The 25,142-nt window shown below is 46.2% G+C and overlaps 1 protein-coding gene across 2 annotated transcripts in view; it reads right to left on the reverse strand.

The window, feature by feature from the left end:
- LOC126295334 (alpha-mannosidase 2) overlaps positions 1-25,142 on the reverse strand; it is a 923,615-nt gene that overhangs the window by 228,930 nt on the left and 669,543 nt on the right. For both annotated transcript variants that reach the window (XM_049987803.1, XM_049987802.1), the window contains 2 exons: positions 13,926-14,212; positions 2,664-2,939 (listed from right to left, as the gene is read on the reverse strand). In XM_049987803.1, coding sequence (XP_049843760.1) covers positions 2,664-2,939; positions 13,926-14,212 — 563 coding nt within the window. The remainder of the gene's footprint in view (positions 1-2,663; positions 2,940-13,925; positions 14,213-25,142) is intronic.

Here is a 25,142-nt window from a genome sequence, read left to right on the forward strand (position 1 = left end):
CGAATTGGTATGAAGGTCATTAAAGCAAAGACGTTTTTCGTCGCGGCGAGATCTATTTACGAAATTTGAGTCACCAACTTTCTCTTCCGAATGCGAAAATATTTTCTTGAGCCCAACCTACATAGGTAGGAATGATCATCAAAATAAAATAAGAGAAATCAGAGCTCGAACAGAAAGGTTTAGGTGTTCGTTTTTCCCGCTCGCTGTTCGGGACTGGAATAGTAGAGAGATAGTATGATTGTGGTTCGATGAACCCTCTGCCAAGCACTTAAATGTGAATTGCAGAGTAGCCATTTGAACCATTTTTTTGACAACGAAGTCATTAGAGAGGGAGCACAAACTCCGATGAGGGAAGGATACGGAAGGAAAGCGGCCGTGTTCATTCAGAGCAACCAGTCCGGCATCTGCGTGAAGCGATTTAGGGAAATCACGGGAAACTTAACACTGTATGGTCGGACGCGGGTTTGAACCGTCGTCCTCCAGGAAGCCAGATCTGCGGCCTGGGAGGCTTCGGTGCACGCGAGCGAGATTTACGAGATCGAGAAAGGAGTACTGTTTGCTCAAGGCATCGTTGACTGACGGTAAATCCACTTTTTTCTGTGTTTGGTTTGCCGAAAAACTAGTCGGTCGAATTTGATCCTGCTTAGCTATTTTGATGTAGAACTGAACTGGCTACCATCGGGACCTGTAAAAGTTGACACTATTTTGAAAATCTCAATTTTGTTCCTGCGCTTGCATGCCCAAACGAAGTTGATTTGTCTTACTTTTTTCAAACAGCCGCCATTTTGTGAGAGATTCAGACCATAGCTACACTCGTATAGGTTACCAGTTTTTTGGTCTGGTCTGTTTAGGACCGCCTTGCTACCTGAACCAGCTCCACCCGCCTATCGGTTCATGACGTGCATTAAGGTCTTCGGCGCCAGTTGTTTAATATCCCGTTAATATTTTCAGACAAAAAAAATTTAATGCAGTAAAAGACAGGCACAGTACAAGCCATTAAAAATGCTACACCACAAAGTTGACATGCTACAGACGCAAAAATTAACCGACAGGAAGAAGGTGCTGTGATATGCATATGATTAGCTTTTCAGAGTATTCACACAAGGTTGGCGCCGGTGGCGACACCTACAACGTGCTGACTTGAGCAAAGTTTCCAACTGATTTCTCATACACAAAACAGCAGTTCACCGGCGTTGCCTGGTGAAACGTTGCTGTGAAGCCTCGTGTAAGGAGGACAAATGCGTACCATCACGTTTCCGACTCTGATAAAGGTCGGATTGTAGCCTATCGCGATTGCGGTTTATCGTATCGCGACATTGCTGACCGCATTGGTCGAGATCCAATGGCTGTTAGCAGAATATGGAATCGGTGGGTTCAGGAGGGTAATACGGTACGCCGTGCTGGATCCCAACGGCCTCGTATCACTAGCAGTCGAGATGACAGGCATCTTATCCGCACGGCTGTAACGGATCGTGCAGCCACGTCTCGATCCCTGAGTCTGCAGAAGGGGGCGTTTGCAAGACAAGAACCATCTGCACGAACAGTTCGACGACGTTTGCAGCTGCACGGACTATCAGCTCGGACACCTTGGATGCGGTTACCCTTGACGCTGCATCACAGGCAGGAGCGCCGGCGATGGTGTACTAGACGACGAACCTGGGTGCACGAATGGCAAACCGTCATTTTTTCGGATGAGTCCAGGTTCTGTTTACAGCATCACGATGATCGCATCCGTGTTTGGCGACATCACTGTGAACACACATCTGAAGCGTGTATTCGTCTTCGCCGTACTGGGGTATCACCCGGCATGATGGTATGGGCTGCCATTGGTTACACGACTCGCCATCTCTTGTTCGCATTGACGGCACTTTGAACTGTGAACGTTACATTTAAGATATGTTACCACCCGGATTCGATCCCGGTGGGGTCAGGGATTTTCTCTTCCTCGTGATGGCTGGCTGTTGTGTGTTGTCCTGCCTCGGGCATGGACGTGTGTGATGTCCTTAGGTTAGTTAGGTTTAAGCAGTTCAAAGTTCTAGGGGCTGATGACCATAGATGTTAAATCCCATAGTGCTCAGAGCCATTTGAACCATTATTTTTTTCGTTGCCACCCCTGGCTCTATCCCTCATTCGGCCGCTGCGAAACACTAAATTTCAGCAGGATATTGCAAGACCGCATGTCGCAGGTAATGTATGGACCTTTCTGGATGTTCGACTGCTGCCCTGGGCAGAACATTCACCAGACATCTCACCAACTGGAAACGTCCGGTCAATGGAGGCCGAGCAACTGGCTGGTCACAATACGCCAGTCGCTACTCTTGGTGAACTGTGGTATCGTGTTGAAGCTGCATGGCCAGCTCTGTACACGGCATGCGAGCCCTGTTTGGATCAATGTCCAGGCGTATCGCTGCCGTTACTACGGCCGGAGGTGGTTGCTCTGGGTACTGATTTCTCAGGATCTATGCAGCCAAATTGCGTGAAAATGTAATGGCATGTGAGTTCTAGTATAATATATTTGTCCAATGAATACTGGTTTATGATACGCATTTCTTCATGGTGTAGCATTTGTAATGGCCGGTAGTGTAGTAATGCGTGAATACGAGTGTGCTGTCTCTGGGCGTTTCTCTGAAAATGAGCGCTGCAGCAGCTGTGCGTGTACGCACCTCTGCGTGGTAGCGGTCGCGGTGCGCGTTGATGTAGGCGATGAGCTGCGAGTAGCCGGCGTACTGCTGCTGCCACTCGACGTCGCGGTCGTAGCGGAAGTCGTCGCCCAGCGGGATGAGCGCCAGGTTGGCGGGCGACAGCGACGCGGTGCGGCCGTACTGCTCCAGCAGCAGCTCCGCCTTCTGGCGCACGTTCGATCGGTCGATCGGCACCGCCCGCACCGAGTACTCCGTGTACTCGCCCGGGATCTTGCGGAAGTCGAAGTTGAGGCACACCTGCCGCGCACACGGACAGCAGCTCAACACTCCGCGTCTGCTGCCTCGCACAGACACTGGCGCACCTTAAAGCTGCTTCCACGCAAACAACAAGCACTGCACGCTGTACACAATTCTGAGTCAGCATCATAACCTACATCTACATCTACATCCATACTCCGCAAGCCACCTGACGGTGTTTGGCGGAGCGTACCCTGAGTACCTCTGTCGGTTCTCCCTTATATTCCAGTCTCGTATTGTTCGTGGAAAGAAAGAATGTAGGTATGCTTCTGTGTGGGCTCTAATATCTCTGGTTTTATCCTCACGGTCTCTTCACGAGATGTAAGTAGGAGGGAGCAATATACTACTCGACTCTTCTGTGAAGATATGTTCTCGAAACTTTAACAAAAGCCCGTACCGAGCTACTGAGCGTCTCTCCTGCAGAGTCTTCCACTGGAGTTTATCTATCATCTCCGTAACGCTTTCGCGATTACTAAATGATCCTGTAACGAAGCGCGCTGCTCTCCGTTGGATCTTCTCTATCTCTTCTATCAACCCTATCTGGTACGGATCCCACACTGCTGAGCAGTATTCGAGCAGTGGGCGAACAAGCGTACTGTAACCTACTTCCTTTGTTTTCGGACTGCATTTCCTTAGGATTCTTCCAATGAATCTCAGTCTGGCATCCGCTTTACCGATGATCAACTTTATATGATCATTCCATTTTAAATCACTCCTAATGCGTACTCCCACATAATTTATGGAATCAACTGCTTCCAGTTGCTGACCTGCTATATTCTGGCTAAATGATAAGAGATCTATCTTCCTATGTATTCGTAGCACATTACACTCGTCTACATTGAGATTCAATTGCCATTCCCTGCGCCATGCGTCAACTCGCTGCAGATCCTCCTGCATTTCAGTACAATTTTCCATTGTTGCAACCTCTCGATACACCACAGCATCATCTACAAAAAGCCTCACTGAACTTCTGATGTCATCCACAAGGTCATTTATGTACATTGTGAATAGCAACGGTCCTATGACACTCCCCTGCGGCACACCTGAAATCACTCTTACTTCGGAAGACTTCTCTCCATTGAGAATGACATGCTGCGTTCTGTTATCTAGGAACTCTTGAATCCAATCACACAATTGATCTGGTAGTCCGTATACTCTTACTTTGTTCATTAAACGACTGTGGGGAACTGTGTCAAACGCCTTGCGGAAGTCAAGAAACACGGCATCTACCTGTGAACCCGTGTCTACGGCCCTCTGAGTCTCGCGGACGAATAGCGCGAGCTGGCTTTCACACGACCGTCTTTTTCAAAACCCATGCTGATTCCTACAGAGTAGATTTCTAGTCTCCAGAAAAGACATTATACTCGAGTATGTTTGTCATTAGAATGTATCATAGTTAATGGCGTAAACGCATACAGATGAAAGTACACGATACTGGAAGAAAAAAAGTGTCAGTAAACGTAGGGTCGAAAATGCATACCTTACGGGCTACGAGCAATTACTCATCTTCGATACTATGAAGCAAAAGTATCCTACTCCAAGCTCTTTGCTTTCCACATTTTGGGGAGTGGTAGTATGGACCTAAACAAGAAAAAAATGTCCGGTAAACATTTACTCTAAAACCCATGCCTTCAGCTCTATGAGCAATTGTTCATTACAACAGTTGTGTTTCCAAGTAGCGAAGAAGGCCACGTACTCATAGCTGTTAAGGTATGCGTTTTAGAGTAAATGTTTACTGCACGTTTTTTTCTTGTTCAGGTCCATACTACCACTTTCCAAAAAGTGGAAAGCAAATAGCTTGCAGCAGAAGACGTTTGCTTCACAGTATCGATGATGACTAATTGCTCGTAGCCCTTAAGGTATGCACTTTCGACCGTACGTTTATTGACACTTTTTTCCCTCTAATATCGTGTACATTCAACTGTTCGTCTTTATGCCATTAATTATGATATACCCAATATATACCCAATAAGATTCCTCACACACGAATAAACAAAAGATGTTATGTGGACATGTGTCCGGAAACGCTTAATTTCCATGTTAGAGCTCATTTTAGTTTCGTCAGTATGTACTGTACTTCCTCGATTCACCGCCAGTTGGCCCAATTGAAGGAAGGTAATGTTGACTTCGGTGCTTGTGTTGACATGCGACTCATTGCTCTACAGTGCTAGCATCAAGCACATCAGTACGTAGCATCAACAGGTTAGTGTTCATCACGAACTTGGTTTTGCAGTCAGTGCAATGTTTACAAATACGGAGTTGGCAGATGCCTCTTTGATGTACGGATTAGCACGGGGCAATAGCCGTGGCGCGGTACGTTTGTATCGAGACAGATTTCCAGAACGAAGGTGTCCCGACAGGAAGACGTTCGAAGCAATTGATCGGCGTCTTAGGGAGCACGGAACATTCCAGCCTATGACTCGCGACTGGGGAAGACCTAGAACGACGAGGACACCTGCAACGGACGAGGCAATTCTTCGTGCAGTTGACGATAACCCTAATGTCAGCGTCAGAGAAGTTGCTGCTGTACAAGGTAACGCTGACCACGTCGCTGTATGGAGAGTGCTACGGGAGAACCAGTTGTTTCCGTACCGTGTACGGCGTGTGCAGGCACTATCAGCAGCTGATTGGCCTCCACGGGTACACTTCTGCGAATGGTTCATCCGACAATGTGTCAATCCTCATTTCAGTGCAAATGTTCTCTTTACGGATGAGGCTTCATTCCAACGTGATCAAATTGTAAATTTTCACAATCAACGTGTGTGGGGTGACGAGAATCCGCACGCAATTGTGCAATCACGTCATCAACACAGATTTTCTGTGAACGTTTGGGCAGGCATTGTTGGTGATGTCTTGATTGGGCCCCACGTTCTTCCACCTACGCTCAATGGAGCACGTTATCACGATTTCATACGGGATACTCTACCTGTGCTGCTAGAACATGTGCCTTTACAAGTACGACACAACATGTGGTTCATGAACGATGGAGCTCCTGCACATTTCAGTCCAAGTGTTCGTACGCTTCTCAACAACAGATTCGGTGACCGACGGATTGGTAGAGGCGGAGCAATTCCGTGGCCTCCACGCTCTCCTGACCTCAACCCTCTTGACTTTCATTTATGGGGGCATTTGAAAGCTCTCGTCTACGCAGCCCCGGTACCAAATGTAGAGGCTCTTCGTGCTCGTATTGTGGACGGCTGTGATGCAATACGCCACTCTCCAGGGCTGCATCAGCGCATCAGGGATTCCGTGTGACGGAGGGTGGATGCGTGTATCCTCGCTAACGGAGGACATTTTGAACATTTCCTGTAACAAAGTGTTTGAAGTCACGCTGGTATGTTCTGTTGCTGTGCTTTTCCATTCCATGATTAATGTGATTTGAAGAGCAGTAATAAAATGAGCTCTAACGTGGAAAGTACGCGTTTCGGGACGCATGTCCACATAACATATTTTCTTTCTTTGTGTGTGAGGAATGTTTCCTGAAAGTTTGGCCGTACCTTTTTGTAACACCCCGTACATACAAGGTGCGACAATAAAGTAATGAGACTGATTTTCTTTGCAAGATGTGGCAACCCAGCAGACTTGCGTAGGCACAATATCTCTGACCTCGGTCTATAAGCTGCTTCTAGTCCAAGCGGCACATCGATGCAACTGCTAAGTCGCTAGTTATGCTGTAATAACTTACCACGTGTTTTTGTGTCTCTCGTGACGGAAATGGAACCACAAAATATTGCGTAATGTCATGTCATTTCTTTTTGCGTTAAATTGGGTGAAAACGCGACGACAACTTACGGTAAGCTTCAGACGGCTTTTGGAGAGAAGGTTATGTCAAGATCCCAAGTTTTTCGTTGGGATGAAATGTTTAGAGAAGCCAGATCCAATGTTGAATATGAAGACCGCAGTGGATGACCATCAACCTCACGGAGGGATGTCAGCTTGGCCAGATTGCGGGAACTCGTAAGATCTCATTGAACATTATCCGTGAAAACGACTGCAGAAGAACTGAACATCAATCGAGAAACGGTTCGTCCAATAATAACTGAAGATCTTGGTGTGAGAAAGATTTGTGCATAAATGGTCCCCAAAAATCTCACACCAGAGCAGAGAGAAACACGAGAAAATGTGGTAGCGGATCTGTTAGAGCAAACGGAAATCAATCCAGAATTGTTGAGCCGTGTTATCACTGGTGAAGAAAGTTGATTTTTTCAGTACGACCCAGAGACAAAAAGCCAAAGTTCGCAATGGTGCTCAAAGGGATTACCCAGACCAAAAAAAGCTCGCATGTCAAAGTCAAAAGTGAAATGCATCTTTGATTCCGAGGGAATTGTTCATGAAGAGTGGGTGCCTCCTGGACAAACAGTTAACCAATACCACTACAAAGAAATTTTAGACGGACTTCGTAAAAGAGTTCTTCCTGTCCGTGCCAACATTGCTGGTAACTGGATTCTGCATCACGATAATGCGCCATCCCATACTGCTCAGTCAGTACAGCAATTTTTAACCTCAAAACAGATTTCAGTACTGCCACAGCCACCTTCTTCACCAGATATCGCTCCGTGCGACTTTTTTCTATTTCCAAGAGTCAAAAACGGCGGTCAAGCGACACCATTTTCAAACGACACAAGATGTCCAAAAAGCTGTGACGTGGGTCTTTGAGGATATTACGGAAGATGAGTTCCAGAAATGCTACCATCAATGGCAGAGGCGCTGGAAAAAGTGTGTGCAATCAGAAGGGAAATACTTCGAAGGAGACAACACTAACCTTGACTAAAACAGTAAGCAACATTTCTTTTTTCACATCAGTCTCATTATTTTATTGTCATACCTCGTATATACAGGGTGTATCATAATTAATGGCGTAAAGGTATACCGTTGAAAGTACACGATACCGGAAGCAAAAAAGTCTCGGTAAACATGGGGTCGAAAATGCATAAGTTAAGGGCTACGAGCAATTACTCATCTTCGACACTGTGAAGCAAATCTCTTCTACTGTAAGCTCTTTGCTTTCCACGTTTTGGAAAATTGTTCATTAGAACATTTGTGTTGCCAAGTTGCGAAGACGAGCACGTGCTCATAGCTCTCAAGGTAAGCATTTTAGAGCAAATGTTTACTGGACATTTTTTCCTTGTTTTGTTTCATACTACCACTTCCCAAAACGAGGAAAGCAAAGAGCTTGCAGTAGACGAGAATTGCTTCACAGTATCGTAGATGAGTAATTGTTCGTAGCTCTTAACGTATGTTCTCTGCCTCGTGATGACTGGGTGTTGTGTGCTGTCCTTAGGTTAGTTAGGTTCTAGGGGACTGATGACCATAGATGTTAAGTCCCATAGTGCTCAGAGCCATTTGAACCAATCTTAACGTATGCATTTTCGACCCCATGTTTACCGAGACTTTTTTGCTTCCAGTATCGTGCAAATATCTCACGAATAAGCATCAAGCGAAAAAACTACAAAGAACGAAACTCGTCTAGCTTCAAAGGGGAGAACCAGATGGCGCTATGGTTGGCCCGCTAGATGGCGCTGCCATAGGTCAAACGGAAATCAACTGCATTTTTTAAAAATAGGAACCACCATTTTTATTACATATTCGTGTAGTACGTATAGAAATATGAATGTCTTAGTTGGACCACTTTTTTCGCTTTGTGATAGATGGCGCTGTAATAGTCACAAAGGTATGAGTACGTGCTTTCACGTAACATTTCGCCAATGCGGACGTTATTTGCTTCGTGATACATTACCCGTGTTAAAATGGACCGTTTACCAATTGCGGAAAAGCTCGATATCGTGTTGATTTATGGTTATTGTGATCAAAATGCCCAACGGGCGTGTGCTATGTATGCTGCTCGGTATCCTGGACGACATCATCCAAGTGTCCGGACCGTTCGCCGGATAGTTACGTTGTTTAAGTAAACGGGAAGTGTTCAGCCACGTGTGAAACGTCAACGACGACCTTCAAACAAATGATGATGCCCAAGTAGGTGCTTTAGCTGCTGTCGCGATAATCGTCGGTGTTGAGAATGCTACATCAACATCTAATGCACCCGTACCATATTTCTATGCAGCAGGAGTTGCATGGCAGCGACTTTGAACGTCGTGTACAGTTCTGCCACTGGGCAGAGGAGAAATTACGGGACGATGACAGATTTTTTGCACGCGTTCTATTTACCGACGAAGCGTCATTCACCAACAGCGGTAACGTAAACCGGCTTCATATGCACTATTGGGCAACGGAAAATACACGATGGCTGCGACAAGTGGAAGATCAGCGACCTTGTTGGGTTAATGTATGGTGCGCCGTTATAGGAGGAAGGATAATTGGCTCCCATTTTATCGATGGCAATCTAAATGGTGCAATGTATGCTGATTTCCTACGTTAATGTTCTACCGATGTTACTACAAGATGTTTCACTGCATGGCAGAATAGCGATGTGCTTCCAACATGATGGATGTCCGGCACATAGCTCGCGTATTGAAATGCATATCTCATGACAGGTGGATTGGTCGTCGAAGCACCATACCGTGGCCGTCACGTTCACCAGAACTGACGTCGCAGGATTTCTTTCTGTGGGGAAAGTTGAAGGATATTTGCTATCGTGATCCACCGATTATGCCTGACAACATGCGTCAGCGCATTGTCAATGCATGTGTGAACATTACGGAAGGCGAACTACTCGCTGTTGAGAGGAATGTCGTTACACGTATTGCCAAATGCATTAAGGTTGACGGACATCAATTTGAGCACTTATTGCATTAATGTGCTATTTACAGGTAATCACGCTGTAACAGCATGCGTTCTCTGAAATGACAAGTTCACAAAGGTACATGTGTCACATTGGAACAACTGCAATAAAATGTTCAAACGTACCTACGTTCTGTATTTTAATTTAAAAAACCTACCTGTTACCAACTGTTCGTCTAAAATTGTGAGCCATATGTTTGTGACTATTACAGCGCCATCTATCACAAAGCGAAAAAAGTGGTCGAACTACACGAATATGTAATAAAAAATGGGGGTTCCTATTTAAAAAAAAAAAAAAACGCAGTTGATATCCGTTTGAGCTATGGCAGCGCCATCTAGCGGGCCAACCATAGCGCCATCTGGTTTCCCCCCTCAAGCTAGACGAGTTTCGTCCTTTGCAGTTTTTTCGTTTCACACTTATTTCGTGAGATATTTGCGCTGGTAACGATCAATGGACCACCAGACATGTCCCAAAGAACACACACGATTTTGATCCTGCTGCCCCTACGAATCAACACACAAAGCAATTAGAGAGCCACTGGTCATTCAGAGTGGATACACACAATACAGGAACTTCTACGGACATCAGCGAGATGACAGTCTCCGGATCGCGTTCGAATCCCACTCCTGCTTTAATTTTTCAGCTTGCTACATTCACATAAATCAATGCCCACTGGCAGCTAATGTCTTTAATTCCGTTGCGTCTTGATTCATAATCACGACAGAATCAGAACTGCAGGTGTTCTTTCAGACATGTCCTAAAAAAGACACATCATATAACCTGTTCTCTATTTCGGCTATCATCAGGTATTATGCTCCCCAAATAGCAAAACTCATCTACTACTTTCAGCGTCTCGTTTCCTAACCTAATCCCATCAGCATCACCTGATTTAATTCGATTACATTCCATTGTCCTCGTTCAGCTTTTGTTGATGTTTATCTTATATCATCCTTTCAAGACACTGTCCATTCCGTTCAACTGCTCTTCCAAGTCCTTTGCTGTATCTGACAGAATTACAATGTCATCGGCAAACTTCAAAGTTTATATTTCTTCTCCATGGATATTAATTCCTATTACAAATTTTTCTTTTGTTTCCTTCACTGCTTGCTCAATATACAGATTGAATAACATCGGGGAGAGGCTACAACCCTGTCTCACTCCCTTCCCAACCACTGCCTCCCTTTCATGCCCCTCGACTCGTATAACTGCCATCTGGTTTCTGTACAAATTGTAAAAAGCCTTTTGCTCCCTGTATTTTACCCCTGCCACCTTCAGAATTTGAAAGAGAGTATTCCAGTCAACATTGTCAAAAGCGTTCTCTAAGTCTACAAATGCCAGAAACGTAGGTTTGCCCTTCCTTAATCTTTCTTCTAAGTAAGTGGTAAGGTCAGTATCTCCTCACGTGTTCCTGTATTTGTCGAGAATCCAAATTGATATTCTCCGAGGTAAGCTTCTACCAGTTTTGCCATTCTTCTCTAAGGAATTCGTGTTAGTATTTTGCAATCATGACTTATTTAACTGATAGTTTCGTAATATTCACACCTGTCAACACATGCTTTCCTTGGCATTGGAATGATTACAATTTCCTTGAAGTCTGAGGGTGTTTCGCCTGTCTGATACATGTTGCTCACCAGGAGGAAGTGCTCTGTCATGGTTTGCTCTCCCAAGGCTACCATTAGCGCTAATGAAGTGTTGTCTAATCCCGGGGCCTTGTTTCGACTTAGGTATTTCACTATTGTATAAAATTCTTCGCACACTATCTTCTCACACGGTCATATCTCCCATCTATCTTCATCTACGTCCTCTTCCAGTTCTACAACATTGCCTTGAAGATCATTTCCTTTGTATAGGCTCTCTACATGTTTCTACCACCTTTCAGCTTCCCCTACTTTGTTTAGCACTAGCTTGCCATCTAAGCTCTTGATACTCATTCACCTCCTTCTCGTTTCTCCAAACTTTTTCTCTAAGTGGTATCCATTTTCCCCTAGTGATATATGGTTCCCTATCCTACCATTTGTCCTCTAGCCATTTCTCTTTAGCCACTTTGCACTTCCTATCAATCTCACCTTCTACACGTTTGTATTCTCTTTCGCCTGCATCATTTCCTGCATTTTTTATATTCTCTCTTTTCATTCAGATCAACATTTATTGTGTGATCTCTACTAGGCTTGGTTTTTCATCTACCTGATCCCCTGCTGCCTTAACAATTTCATTTTTCGAAGCTACCTATTCGTTTTCTACTGTATTCCTTTCCTCTGTTCTACTCAATCGTTGCCTAATGCTCCCTCTGAAACGCTGAACAACCTTTGGTCTTTTCAACTTATCCAGGTTCCATCACCTTAATTTCCTTCCAGTTTGCGAAATCAGTGTGTTAGCACGATATACTTAATCTGAAACTTTCCAGTCTCTCCAGAGCTCTTCCATGTATACACCCGTCTTTCACGATTCTAATATATTTAATCTGAAACTTTCCAATCTCCCCAGGGCTCTTCCACATATACACCCGTGTTTCACGATTCTTAAACCAAGTGTTAGCGATGATTGAAATATGCTGTGCTCAAAATTCTACCAAGCCGTTTCCTCTTTCATTTCTTAACCCCCCCCCCCCCTCCCATCCAATATTCATCTACAATTTTTCCTTCTCTTTCTTTTCTCATTATGGAATTGTAGCCCATTATCACAATTAAATTTTCGTCTCCCTTAACTATCTGAACAACTTCTAATCCTACATTTCTTCAGTCACATCATCTGTGGAGTTACTTGGAATATTAATTTGTACTGTTGCGTTGGGTGTAGACTTTATGTCTATCTTGGCTACAATAACGTGTTCACTTAAGTCGTTCATAGTAGCTTACGCACATTCATATCTTCTTATTCACAATTAAACCTACTACTGCATTACCCCTGTTTGCATTACCCCTGTTTGATTTTGTATTTATAATCCTCAATTCGCCTGGGCGGAAGACCTGTTCCTCGTGCCAGCGAATTTCAATATTTCTCACTATATCTAACTTCAACCTATCCATTACCCTTTCTAAGTTTTTCAACCTACAGACCGATAAATAGATCAACATTGCACTGTCCGACCCGTAGAACGTCAGTTTTGTTTTTCCTGATCATGGCAGCCTATTCGAAAATAACAAATAATAATAATAATAATAATAATAATAATAATAATAATAATAATAATAATAACAATAATAAGATAAAATGATAATTATGATAGATCCTGTACAAGACACTGTAGTATCAGTAGTGGATGAAAGGCAGTACAAGAACTGTTTTCGGTCCATCTATAAAGATGTTATATGGGTTTCAAGGCCAGCACATTACCCTGCCCCCCCATCCAAGATAGCACTTCGTTCTGGCATATATGCCAATGTCATGAGCATCTGATACAAAAATTGGACTATCAGCAGTGTGGGTGCTATTCTCGTCATGTTAGTTTTCTTAAATTTCATCTGGTTCCCATAAATTTATGGATTCGGGATTGTGATGTTGTGACACACTTAATGTGCATGTGTATGTAAAACCTCTGGTCTCGGAGTCCTAGTGTTGGATCATTCTAGGTATGAGCATCTTCATGTTTATTTTATAAAAAAATTAATATTCGTAAGAAGTGAAGGTTGGTATAATTTTAACCTACACTTTCAACTATTTTTAGGGTCATCCCTAGGTGCCATTTTGTATGTTTTTGAAATGGTGACCTTGAAAAGGAGTTAAAAGCCATAATTTGATTGTGTAGCAACGTTCGTTTCTTAATTTTAAAGAAACTGAACATGACATGGCTCGAACCCAGAGCTTTCCATCACCAGAGTCCTAAAAGTAGGGCTCTGATTGGTGGAATAGGCGATGGGAGGGTGACACACTAACTGGCTCCTCTTTCACAGACATGCGCATTGTTTCACAACCATACAATCCCGATTCGGAATTTAAGAAAAGAAAATATGACCGGAACACGTTCCTGCTAGTCTAGTTATGCTATTGGACCTCGTGACACTGACGTAGACGGATCAAAACTGTGCTCGTACTCCCATTGGCCCACTACTGGCGTCCACCACTGTGGTGGCAGGTGTCACGCAGACATTTCAAAACTGTGCTCGTACTCCCATTGGCCCACTACTGGCGTCCACCACTGTGGTGGCAGGTGTCACGCAGACGGTTCAAAACTGTGCTCGTACTCCCCTTGATCCACTACTGGCGTCCACCACGGTGATGGCCCCAGCAGTGAGGCGAGATGCATTTACCTGTGGGTGTGGGCCGCAGGAGTGCTTGATGGAGTAGATGTCGAAGGGCTGGTTGTGCACGAGCAGGTCGGCGCTGCCGTCGCGGTCCCAGTTCTGGCGCCAGAGGAAGTCGCCCATCTGGCGCTCGGCCAGCCACTGCTTCCAGGCGTAGTGGATGCGCTGGATGACGGCGCCGCCCAGCCCAGCCGCCTTCAGCAGGTACGGGACGGTCGAGCCGTGCCCGAACGGGTCCACCGACCAGCCGGAGCGCGGCTCCACGCCCAGGTTGTTCTTCAGCCACTGGTGCCCTGCGCACACATGGGGTCTCCGCTCACACATTGGGCACACCTGCTGACCAGATGGAGCAGAGAGTCCGTACGGGTAGCACCCTGGACTTGGGATGCACCCAGCAACACAAATCTGGGACTTGCCTTGAACAGGGGTGACAACTTACCTCTTCCTCTATAATAAACTGACGAAAAAAAAGAATCGTACTACCAAGAAGGAGTTACGCCATACAAACGAAAGTTGGTAGGCATCTTTCTACAATCAAATTTCACCCCAGTCGTGTAAGAGGCGCTAGTAGCAACACTTCGAGGATGCAAATCAGGATTGCCAGGATGTAGCCACCGTACTTGATTGCTGACAGTGGTGGTCCCGAGAATGTACGGTCGCCAGAATACACGGCGCTGGTCAGCCACTTGGCTCTATCAAGAAGGAACACCGTCGTATTGGGCGTATGGCTCTAGTGGATCGTACTGCGTCTGTAGCAACAATTTGAGCAGCAACGAAATGTTACATATTGGTTACGTTAAGGATAACTCCAAGCCAGACGACCTGTAGAATGCATTCCGCTGACCCCAAATGACCGTCATTTGCGACTTCAGTGGTGTCAAGCGAGAGCTCGTTGGAAGATGTCAGCAGCTCTATGTCTACCGGAGACGGCCACGGTAACTGAGCGGTTCTAGGCACTTCAGTCATAAACCACAAGCCTGCTACGGTAGCAGGTTCGAATCCTGCCTCGGGCATGGATGTGTGTGGTGTCCTCAGGTTAGTTAGATTTAGTACGAGAGTGAGTCAAATGAAAACCATAAAATACGCCAGCACGGTAGCTCAGCGTGTTTGATCAGAGGGCTATGTGCTCTCCGTCATAAAAGACTCAAGGAATCAACGATCAACTTGAACGGATGCCTTGTGACACCCGCCCAGACCAAACGCAACAAACTATACCGAAAAAACAAAGTGGCTAACGTTGCTGCCTCTGGATCATGAGGTCCTGGGTTCGATTCCCAGCTGGGTTGGGAATTTTTTCTGTCCGAGGACTGGGGGGGGAGTTGAGTTGTCCTCATCATTTCATCATCATCATCATCATCATCATCATAATCATTTGTGACAGTGGCTAGACTGGATTGGGTAAAAAATCTGGACTGTGTTGAAATTAGGACTTTGTACGGGCGCTGATGACCACACAGTTGAGCGCCCCACAAACCAAACATCATCATCATCATCATTGGAGGACAGGGTAGAGGTTTGTTGTGTGTTGTGTTATCTCATGAAAGCTCGTTCTGCTTCGTTGCCAATGACGGTCGTGTGTTGGCTAGTATGAGGCGAGTTCAAATCGTTCAAATGGCTCCGAGCACTATGGGACTTAACGTCTGAGGTCATCAGTCCACTAGAACTTAGAACTACTTAAACCTGACTAACCTAAGGACATCACACACATCCATGCCCGAGGCAGGATTCGAACCTTTGACCGTAGCGGTCACGTGGTTCCAGACTGTAGTGCCTAGAACCAATCGGGCAACCCGGCCGGCCGAGGCGAGTTGAGGGTTTGCAACGAACTTGTTGGCGTTATAGACACACTGGATCTATACCTCAAGTTACGCCCTGCGATTTCATATGACAGCCGGAGACCGTCGTGGTTATCCGACGCACCCTGAATTCAATAGTGTACGTCAATCCTGTCATTCGACTTACTGAGCTGTCATTCATGAACACTATTTCAGGGGGTGTTTTCCAACAAGATGACAGTCTCCCACATACCACTGTTGTAGCCCATCATGCTCTACGGAGTGTCAACAAGTTGCCGTGGTCTGCTCGATTTAGAGATCTCCCTCCAATGGAGCAATTATGGGATACCATCGAACAACAACTCCAGCATCATCCACAAACAGCATTAACCCTCCCTGTATTGACCGACCAAGTGCAGCAGGTATGGAACTCCACACCACCAACTGACATCCAGCAACTTTAAAATACAATGCACGCATGTTCGCATGCTAGCATTCCACATTCTGCCACTTACACAGTCTATTACTATACTGATGTTCCACATTTGCAATGGTTACCTCGCTCTCTCATTAACTGGTAACCCTGCTATCATAATGAATTAAACATGTTACCTAGTGAAACGTATTCCAGAAATTTCAGTACTCTACATTTATTATTTTTTTGTGCTGCTATCTTTTTGGGTCAGTGTATAAAGATGAGATATGAAATGTCATACTATTCGCCAACAAAGTGACCAATACACAATCATACAGGACACATCCCACTTATTTACAGGTCATCAGTCTTTTCGCTTATTTGATGCTTTCCTCTGACTTTCTTTATTCTGTCGATTTATTTTCCGTACCATTAACGACAAAAAAAAGGTTCAAATGGCTCTGAGCACTATGGGACTTAACATCTGAGGTCATCAGTCCCCTAGAACTTAGAACTACTTAAACCTAACTAACCTAAGGACATCACACACATCCATGCCCGATTTAGGATTCGAACCTGCGACCGTAGCAGTCACGCGGTTCCGGACTGAAGGGCCTAGAACAGCTCGGCCAACGCGGCCGGCTATTAGCGACACTAATGTGCTAACCTTCAGGACGTTAATAAGTCTCGCACGATTTGTGATTCCCAAGTAACACAGCTCATCGAAACTTGGACCATGCAAAAAAAAAAAAAAAAATTGCTACACTATACCATATAAGTCAACCGGAAGAAAAACAATTTATTTTCAGGAGGTGGTAGTAAAAAGTTTATTTATACTATCAGTTCCAGTCATCTGACCAGCATCATATTCCCATATGCCAAATAACATAGTACACACGTAACATTACACACTTAAAACAGTCACGAATCTGTTAACTGATGTAAATCTTAATGACAACGCACAGGTAATAAGATGTCAGGAAGTCATATAAAACTATTCACAGTACCATGTTAGGCGACATTTAAAAACATTACTTCCAGGTAATAAAACTATGAATTACACACATAAAAAAGAGAGATCAACATCAACATCATTTCCGCCCTTTTTATTGCTCATGAAAGCCACAAATTGCATATTGTACCACCATACGGCGACAACTTCAGAGGTGGTGGTACAGATTGCTGTACACACCGGTACCTCCAATACCCAGCAGCACGTCCTCTTGTACTGATGCATGCCTGTATTCGTCGTGGCATACTATCCACAAGTTCATCAAGACACTGTTGGTGCAGATTGTCCCACTCCTCGACGGTGATTCGGAATAGATCCCTCAGAGTGGTTGGTGGGTCACGTCGTCCATAAACAGCCATTTGCAATCAATCCCAGTCATGTTCCATAGGGTTCATGTCTGGAGAACATGCTGGTCACCCTAGTCGAGCGATGTCGTTATCCTGAAGGAAGTCATTCACAAGATGTGCACGATGGGGGAGCGAATTGTCGTTCATGAATACGAATGCCTCGCCAATATGCTGCCGATACGGTTGCACTATCGGTCAGAGGATGGCGTTCACGTATCGTACAGCCGTTACGGCGCCTTCCATGACCACCAGCGGCGTACGTCGGCCCCACATAATGCCACCCCAAAACTGCACTCTCTAGGCAGTGTGTTTAAGGCGTTCAGCCTGACCGGGTTGCCTCCAAACACGTCTCCGACGATTCTCTGGTTGAAGGTATATGCGACACTCACAGTGAAGAGAACGTGATGCCAATCCTGAGCTGTCCATTCGGCATGTTGTTGGGCCCGTCTATGCCGCGCTGCATGGTGTCGTGGTTGCAAAGGTGAACCTCACCATGGATGTCGGGAGTGGAGTTGCGCATCATGCAGCCTATTGCGCACAGTTTGAGTCGTAACACGACGTCCTGTGGCTGCACGAAAAACATTATTCAACACGCTGGCGTTGATGTCAGGGTTCCTCCGAGCCATAATCCGTAGGTGGCCTGAGCGAGGCATGTCATCGACAGTTCCCATCTCTCTGTATCTCCTCCATGTCCGAACGACATTGCTGTGGTTCACTCTGAGACGCCTGGACACTTCCCTTGTTGGCCGCGCGGGATTAGCCGAGCGGTCTCAGGCGCTGCAATCATGGACTGTGCAGGTGCTCCCGGCAGAGGTTCGAGTCCTCCCTCGGGCATGGGTGTGTGTGTTTGTCCTTAGGATAATTTAGGTTAAGTAGTGTGTAAGCTTACGGACTGACGACCTTAGCACTTAAGTCCCATAAGATTTCACACACATTTGAACATTTTGAGCTTCCCTTGTTGAAAGCGCTTCCTGACACTAAGGAACAATGCGGACGCGATCGAACCGCGGTATTGACCGTCTAGGCATGGTTGAATTAAAGATAACACGAGCCGTGTACCTCCTTCTTGGTGGGATGACTGGAACTGATCGGCTGTCGGACCGCCTCCGTCTAACAGGCGCTGCTCATGCACGGTTGTTTATGTCTGGGCGGGTTTAGTGACATCTCTGAACAGTGAAAGGGATTGTGTCTGTCATACAGTCAACGTCTATCTTCAGGAGTTCTGGAAGCCTGGGTGATGCATAACATGAGATATTTGGCTCGGTTATGATCAATGGACCATACCATATATAGCAGAGATCATCAAAGACCTTAAGAACAACGAGGCCCCAGGTGAAGATGGTATAGTGGTAGAAATGTGGAAGGAGAGGTCTTACCAGAGGGTTGGACCTCAGCCATGATCCATCTGCTACACAAGAAAGGAAGTACAACTGACCTCATCAACTACACGGGCATCTCCTTGTTGTTTATAACCTAGAACTAAAGCACTGCAAAATAGAGTCACCAAACAGCTAGACCCCCAACTAGGTGAATACCAGGCTCGTTTCCGTGCAAGTAGGTGCTGCACAGAACGGATTCAAAACCTCAAGACCACACTCTCATATAGGAGCCGAGGGGAACACCGCTGGGTAGCCATTACGGTAGACTTCCAAAAGGTGTATGACTCTATAGAGTGACAGACCCTCTTCTCTATGCTGTGGAAACTAGAGGGGAAGAGTACTAGACTGGTTCAAGCCAGCCTGAAGATCACCACCTCCAAAGTCAAGTTCAGGGGTGAGGTCCCTGTGAGCTTTCCAATCCAGACAGGAATCAGCCAGGGGGATGGCCTCTCTCGCATCCTCTTCAACTGTGTTCTGGAGAAAGTCGTCAGAGAATAGACTTCCACATTGTCACCAGAAGCAGGACTGAAGCTTGGGTACAAGAGAGACAACCTAAATGTATCCTGTCAAGCCTTCGCTGATGATCTCACCCTATTGGCCAACAGCATGCAGGAGACTACTCAGCAGCCTCTACAGTCTACAGTATTGCGGCAAAAACCGGCTTGAGGGTCAAGATACAGACGATTGAGTTCATCACCAATATCAAGCAGGCTTCTTTTACAATCCCACTAGGAAACAATACTGTCTAAAGATTCTGCAGTCAGGTACTGGGGAGAATTGATCTGAGCAGAGGAGAGCGAAACCTTGACCACGGACGCCAGGTGCATCAAGTTAGAGAGGGCCTATCATTCCTGTAAGCACATCTATACCTCCAAGTACCTATCCAAGGACATAAAGCTGAAGCACTACAACTCGGTAGTAAAGCCCTCTGCCCTCTATGCCTCTGAGTGCCTCTTGATGAATCGAAAGGGCCGACTCAGGAAACTGGAACTTACAGAGAGGAATTTGAACAGTTCTCGGGTATCCGACCGGGTAGCGTCGTAATTTCTCCACAATATTTGGGCAGACGTACACGCTGCCATCTTCAGGTGGTTCCTGACGAATGCGTTGCTGTTCCTCTAGGCGCCCTACATATGCTAGCCGATACCCCCTCTACCGTTCCTCTCCTGGTGTGTTCGGTGCGGCCAGCGAGGCGGCTACTGAAGGTGGTGCGGGAAGCGGCGCCTGGATCTGAACTGGGGTCTGCTGCCGCCGTCAAGGGCGGTCCTCGATATCTGCGACGGCATCTTTCTCTCCAGGCTGAGTGCACGGTTCCAAGCCTGACTACGTTGAAGGCCGCTGCCTTTATTAATTAGATCGTCCTGTAGTCGGATCGCGATGGCCTCTTTAGTAACGCAGTTCCGGAAGTAGGAGGATCCCCAGGGAAGCGTCCTGGGACCTCTACTGTTCCTGATCTACATAAATGACCTGGGTGACAATCTGAGCAGTTCTCTTAGACTGTTCGCAGATGATGCTGTAATTTACCGTCTAGTAAGGCCATCCGAAGACCAGTATCAGTTGCAAAGCGATTTAGAAAAGATTGCTGTACGGTGTGGCAGGTGGCAGTTGACGCTAAAGAACGAAAAGTGTGAGGTGATCCACACGAGTTCCAAAAGAAATCCGATGGAATTCGATTACTCGACAAATAGTACAATTCTCAAGGCTGTCAATTCAACTAAGTACCTGGGTGTTAAAATTACGAACAACTTCAGTTGGAAGGACCACATAGATAATATTGTGGGGAAGGCGAGCCTTAGGTTGCGTTTCATTGGCAGGACACTTGGAAGATGCAACAAGTCCACTAAAGAGAGAGCTTACACTACACTCGTTCGTCCTCTGTTAGAATATTGCTGCACGGTGTGGGATCCTTACCAGGTGGGATTGACGGAGAACATCGAAAGGGTGCAAAAAAGGGCAGCTCGTTTTGTATTATCACGTAATAGGGGAGAGAGTGTGGCAGATATGATACACGAGTTGGGATGAAAGTCATTACAGCATAGACGTTTTTCGTCGCGGCGAGACCTTTTTACGAAATTTCAGTCACCAACTTTCTCTTCCGGATGCGAAAATATTTTGTTGAGCCCAACCTACATAGGTAGGAATGATCATCAAAATAAAATAAGAGAAATCAGAGCTCGAACAGAAAGGTTTAGGTGTTCGTTTTTCCCGCTCGCTGTTCGGGAGTGGAATAGTAGAGAGATAGTATGATTGTGGTTCGATGAACCCTCTGCCAAGCACTTAAATGTGAATTGTAGAGTAGTCATGTACATGTAGGATTGACAGAGTATTTTTGTTTTTTCATTGTCCACAGTACGGCCAGTCTTTATACAGTGGTCAGCCACGTCTGATTCAGCGGCCTGGCGTAATTCGGTATGGAGGCACCGAAGGCCTAGGTCATCTTTCACTGAAGCCAGTAGAATCAAGTTTTTTGCAGGGGGTCGGAATACACATTTCACATTGTGCTTCCCCTGGATACTACCGATTTTTCTTGAGGCGTTTCCGAGAAACGGAATGCACGCCAATGACTTGTGTTCTTCTGTTTCTTCTTATTGTCCTCTTGGCGCAGTCTGTTTCAGTGCGTGTCTTATTTGCTTCTGGTTGTACCCACTTTTCCGAGATGTAGTCTCGAGGTGCTGCAGTTCTGCTGGAAGGCTCTCCTGATCGCAGATCGATCGTGCCCTGTGAACGAGTGTGTGCAAAGCTGGGAGTTGTGGTGGCAACTAAAGGCATTTACGTACAAATCGATGTGTGTACGTTTCCTGTATGCACTGTGTCCCAGCTTGCCGTCAGGTTCCCGTTTCACCAGGGCGTCAAGAAACGGTAGGGCACCATCCTGCTCCAACTGCATGGTGCACTGTTGGGGTGCAGCGAGCTGAGGTGTTCGAGAAATTCATTTAAGCTGTCCTGCCCATGTGGCCAAACAACGAACGTGTCATCCATGTTGGGAAAGAAACAAGTTGGTTTTTCTTCTAGTGCCTTCTCCTCGAAATTCTCCATAAAAAAGTTAGCCACAACCGGTGAAAGCAGGCATCCCATGGCGACGCCATCAGTCTGTTCATAATACACCCCTGGAAATTGAAATAAGAACACCGTGAATTCATTGTCCCAGGAAGGGGAAACTTTATTGACACATTCCTGGCGTCAGATACATCAATGATCACACTGACAGAACCACAGGCACATAGACACAGGCAACAGAGCATGCACAATGTCGGCACTAGTACAGTGTATATCCACCTTTCGCAGCAATGCAGGCTGCTATGCTCCCATGGAGACGATCGTAGAGATGCTGGATGTAGTCCTGTGGAACGGCTTGCCATGCCATTTCCACCTGGCGCCTCAGTTGGACCAGCGTTCGTGCTGGACGTGCAGACCGCGTGAGACGACGCTTCATCCAGTCCCAAACATGCTCAATGGGGGACAGATCCGGAGATCTTGCTGGCCAGGGTAGTTGACTTACACCTTCTAGAGCACGTTGGGTGGCACGGGATACATGCGGACCTGCATTGTCCTGTTGGAACAGCAAGTTCCCTTGCCGGTCTAGGAATGGTAGAACGATGGGTTCGATGACGGTTTGGATGTACCGTGCACTATTCAGTGTCCCCTCGACGATCACCAGAGGTGTACGGCCAGTGAAGGAGATCGCTCCCCACACCTTGATGCCGGATGTTGGCCCTGTGTGCCTCGGACGTATGCAGATTGTGGCGCTCACCTGCACGGCGCCAAACACGCTTACGACCATCATTGGCACCGAGGCAGAAGCGACTCTCATCGCTGAAGACGACACGTCTCCATTCGTCCCTCCATTCACGCCTGTCGCGACACCACTGGAGGCGGGCTGCACGATGTTGGGGCGTGAGCGGAAGACGGCCTAACGGTGTGCGGGACCGTAGCCCAGCTTCATGGAGACGGTTGCGAATGGTCCTCGCCGATACCCCAGGAGCAACAGTGTCCCTAATTTGCTGGGAAGTGGCGGTGCGGTCCCCTACGGCACTGCGTAGGATCCTACGGTCTTGTCGTGCATCCGTGCGTCGCTGCGGTCCGGTCCCAGGTCGACGGGCACGTGCACCTTCCGCCGACCACTGGCAACAACATCGATGTACTGTGGAGACCTCACGCCCCACGTGTTGAGCAATTCGGCGGTACGTCCACCCGGCCTCCCGCATGCCCACTATACGCCCTCGCTCAAAGTCCATCAACTGCACATACGGTTCACGTCCACGCTGTCGCGGCATGCTACCAGTGTTAAAGACTGCGATGGAGCTCCGTACGCCACGGCAAACTGGCTGACACTGACGGCGCCGGTGCACAAATGCTGCGCAGCTAGCGCCATTCGACGGCCAACACCGCGGTTCCTGGTGTGTCCGCTGTGCCGTGCGTGTGATCATTCCTTGTACAGCCCTCTCACAGTGTCCGGAGCAAGTATGGTGGGTCTGACACACCGGTGTCAATGTGTTCTTTTTTCCATTTCCAGGAGTGTAATTTCCGTCGAACAGGGAGTATGTTGAGGTGAGAACGAACTCGAAGAGCCTTATTAGGTTGTTGTCGAATTTCTCGCTTATCAGATCGGTGGAGTCTTTCACAGCCTATACAGCAAACTTAGCCGACCGTTGTGGCCGAGCGGTTCTAGACGATTCAGTCCGGAACCGCGCTGCTGCTGCTGCGGTCGCACGTTCGAATCCTGCCTCGGGCATGGATGTGAGTGATGTCCTTAGGTTAGTTAGGTTTAGGTAGTTCTAAGTCTAGGGGACTGATGACCTCAGAAGTTTAGTCCCATAATGTTCAGAGCCATTTGAACCATTTGATCAGAAAATTGACCATTGAGGAAAACTTCCATATACAGAAGGCAATAGCAGGAGGAAAACAGGTCTGAAACGAATACATTACACTCTGCAAGGGCTCACTATTTGACTATTTAACACATTAAAGGAACTTTACAAATAAAAACAGCACAAACGGATACAGTCTACACACACACACACACACACACACACACACACACGAGAAATAAATACACTAAAATCTGCAAAGACGCATCGTTTACACACAAAAGGAATACCATATAAAAGACAACACACATACACACACACACACACACACACACACACACACACACGCACAAAGATAAAATGCAAACAAAATTCGAATTTGGCGCCGAACTCTCTGGTGAACAAATGAACACTGACTGGGCTGGGAAACACAACAAACCACAATCGCACTGTGTTCTGGTGAAGTGAAAAGTGTTTTACTACGTTAATTGTATACTTGTTATAGTTACGTGTGCATCACAACACCTCAGCTTTATGCAGAGAATGGAGGTGCTTGCCACACGAAAAGGTAAGTAAAAACGAATACAGGCGCGAAAACATCGGAAAAAACTAAATTACATTCTAGAAGATAGGTTAACTCCTAGCAAAAGACTTTCTCATTAACATTGTTTGGCTGCAAATGACTAGCTACCTGTAATAACTAATACACAGGTGATCCATAAAATTCATGCACACCAAATGTAAAGGTATTTACAAAAAGAAACGATCTGTTGTTTGAACTAAAAATACACATACTTTTATAATCGTTTAAAAAAATGATCACATTGCAGAATAAATAAAAACGAAAACCCACTGAGGATGGCACAGTGGTGCCGAAACATGTTTGGGTTATGAGAAAAACGGTGTTTTTCATAACTGGCGGACCTCACAACCAACACATTTAACTGCAAACACGGCCAATACAAGGAGCTGCATATCAAAATGACGGATAAATCGATAAATGTTAAATACGTTTGAGAAAAATTGGATGATGCATTCAACAGAAAGAGCTTCGCAAACTGAGTAAGTCAATAACGCGATGGACCACCTCTCGACGTTACACAATCAGTTACTGGGCTTGCCACTGATTGATGAAAATTTTTTGCTGCCCACCTGAGGGATATCTTGCCAAATTCTGTCCAATTGGGACGTTAGATCGTCAAAAGGGCCCTGCCAACCATGTCGCAAACGTTCTCAATTGCTAGAGATATATGTGGCGAGCTGCTTCGGGGAGGTAGGGTTTGACAAGCATGATGACAAACCATGTGCGTGCGGGCATTATCTTGCTGAAATGTAAGCCCAGGACTGCTTGCCACGAAGGGTACAAAAAACGGGGTGTAGACTATCGTTGGCGTAGTGTTGTACTGTAAGGGTGTTGTGGATGACAAACACAAAGACGTCCTAGAATGAGATTTTCACTCTGCAGCTAAGTTTGCATTGATATGAAA

This window comes from Schistocerca gregaria, chromosome 11, assembly GCF_023897955.1.
Source record: "Schistocerca gregaria isolate iqSchGreg1 chromosome 11, iqSchGreg1.2, whole genome shotgun sequence".
Classification (NCBI taxonomy): domain Eukaryota; kingdom Metazoa; phylum Arthropoda; class Insecta; order Orthoptera; family Acrididae; genus Schistocerca; species Schistocerca gregaria.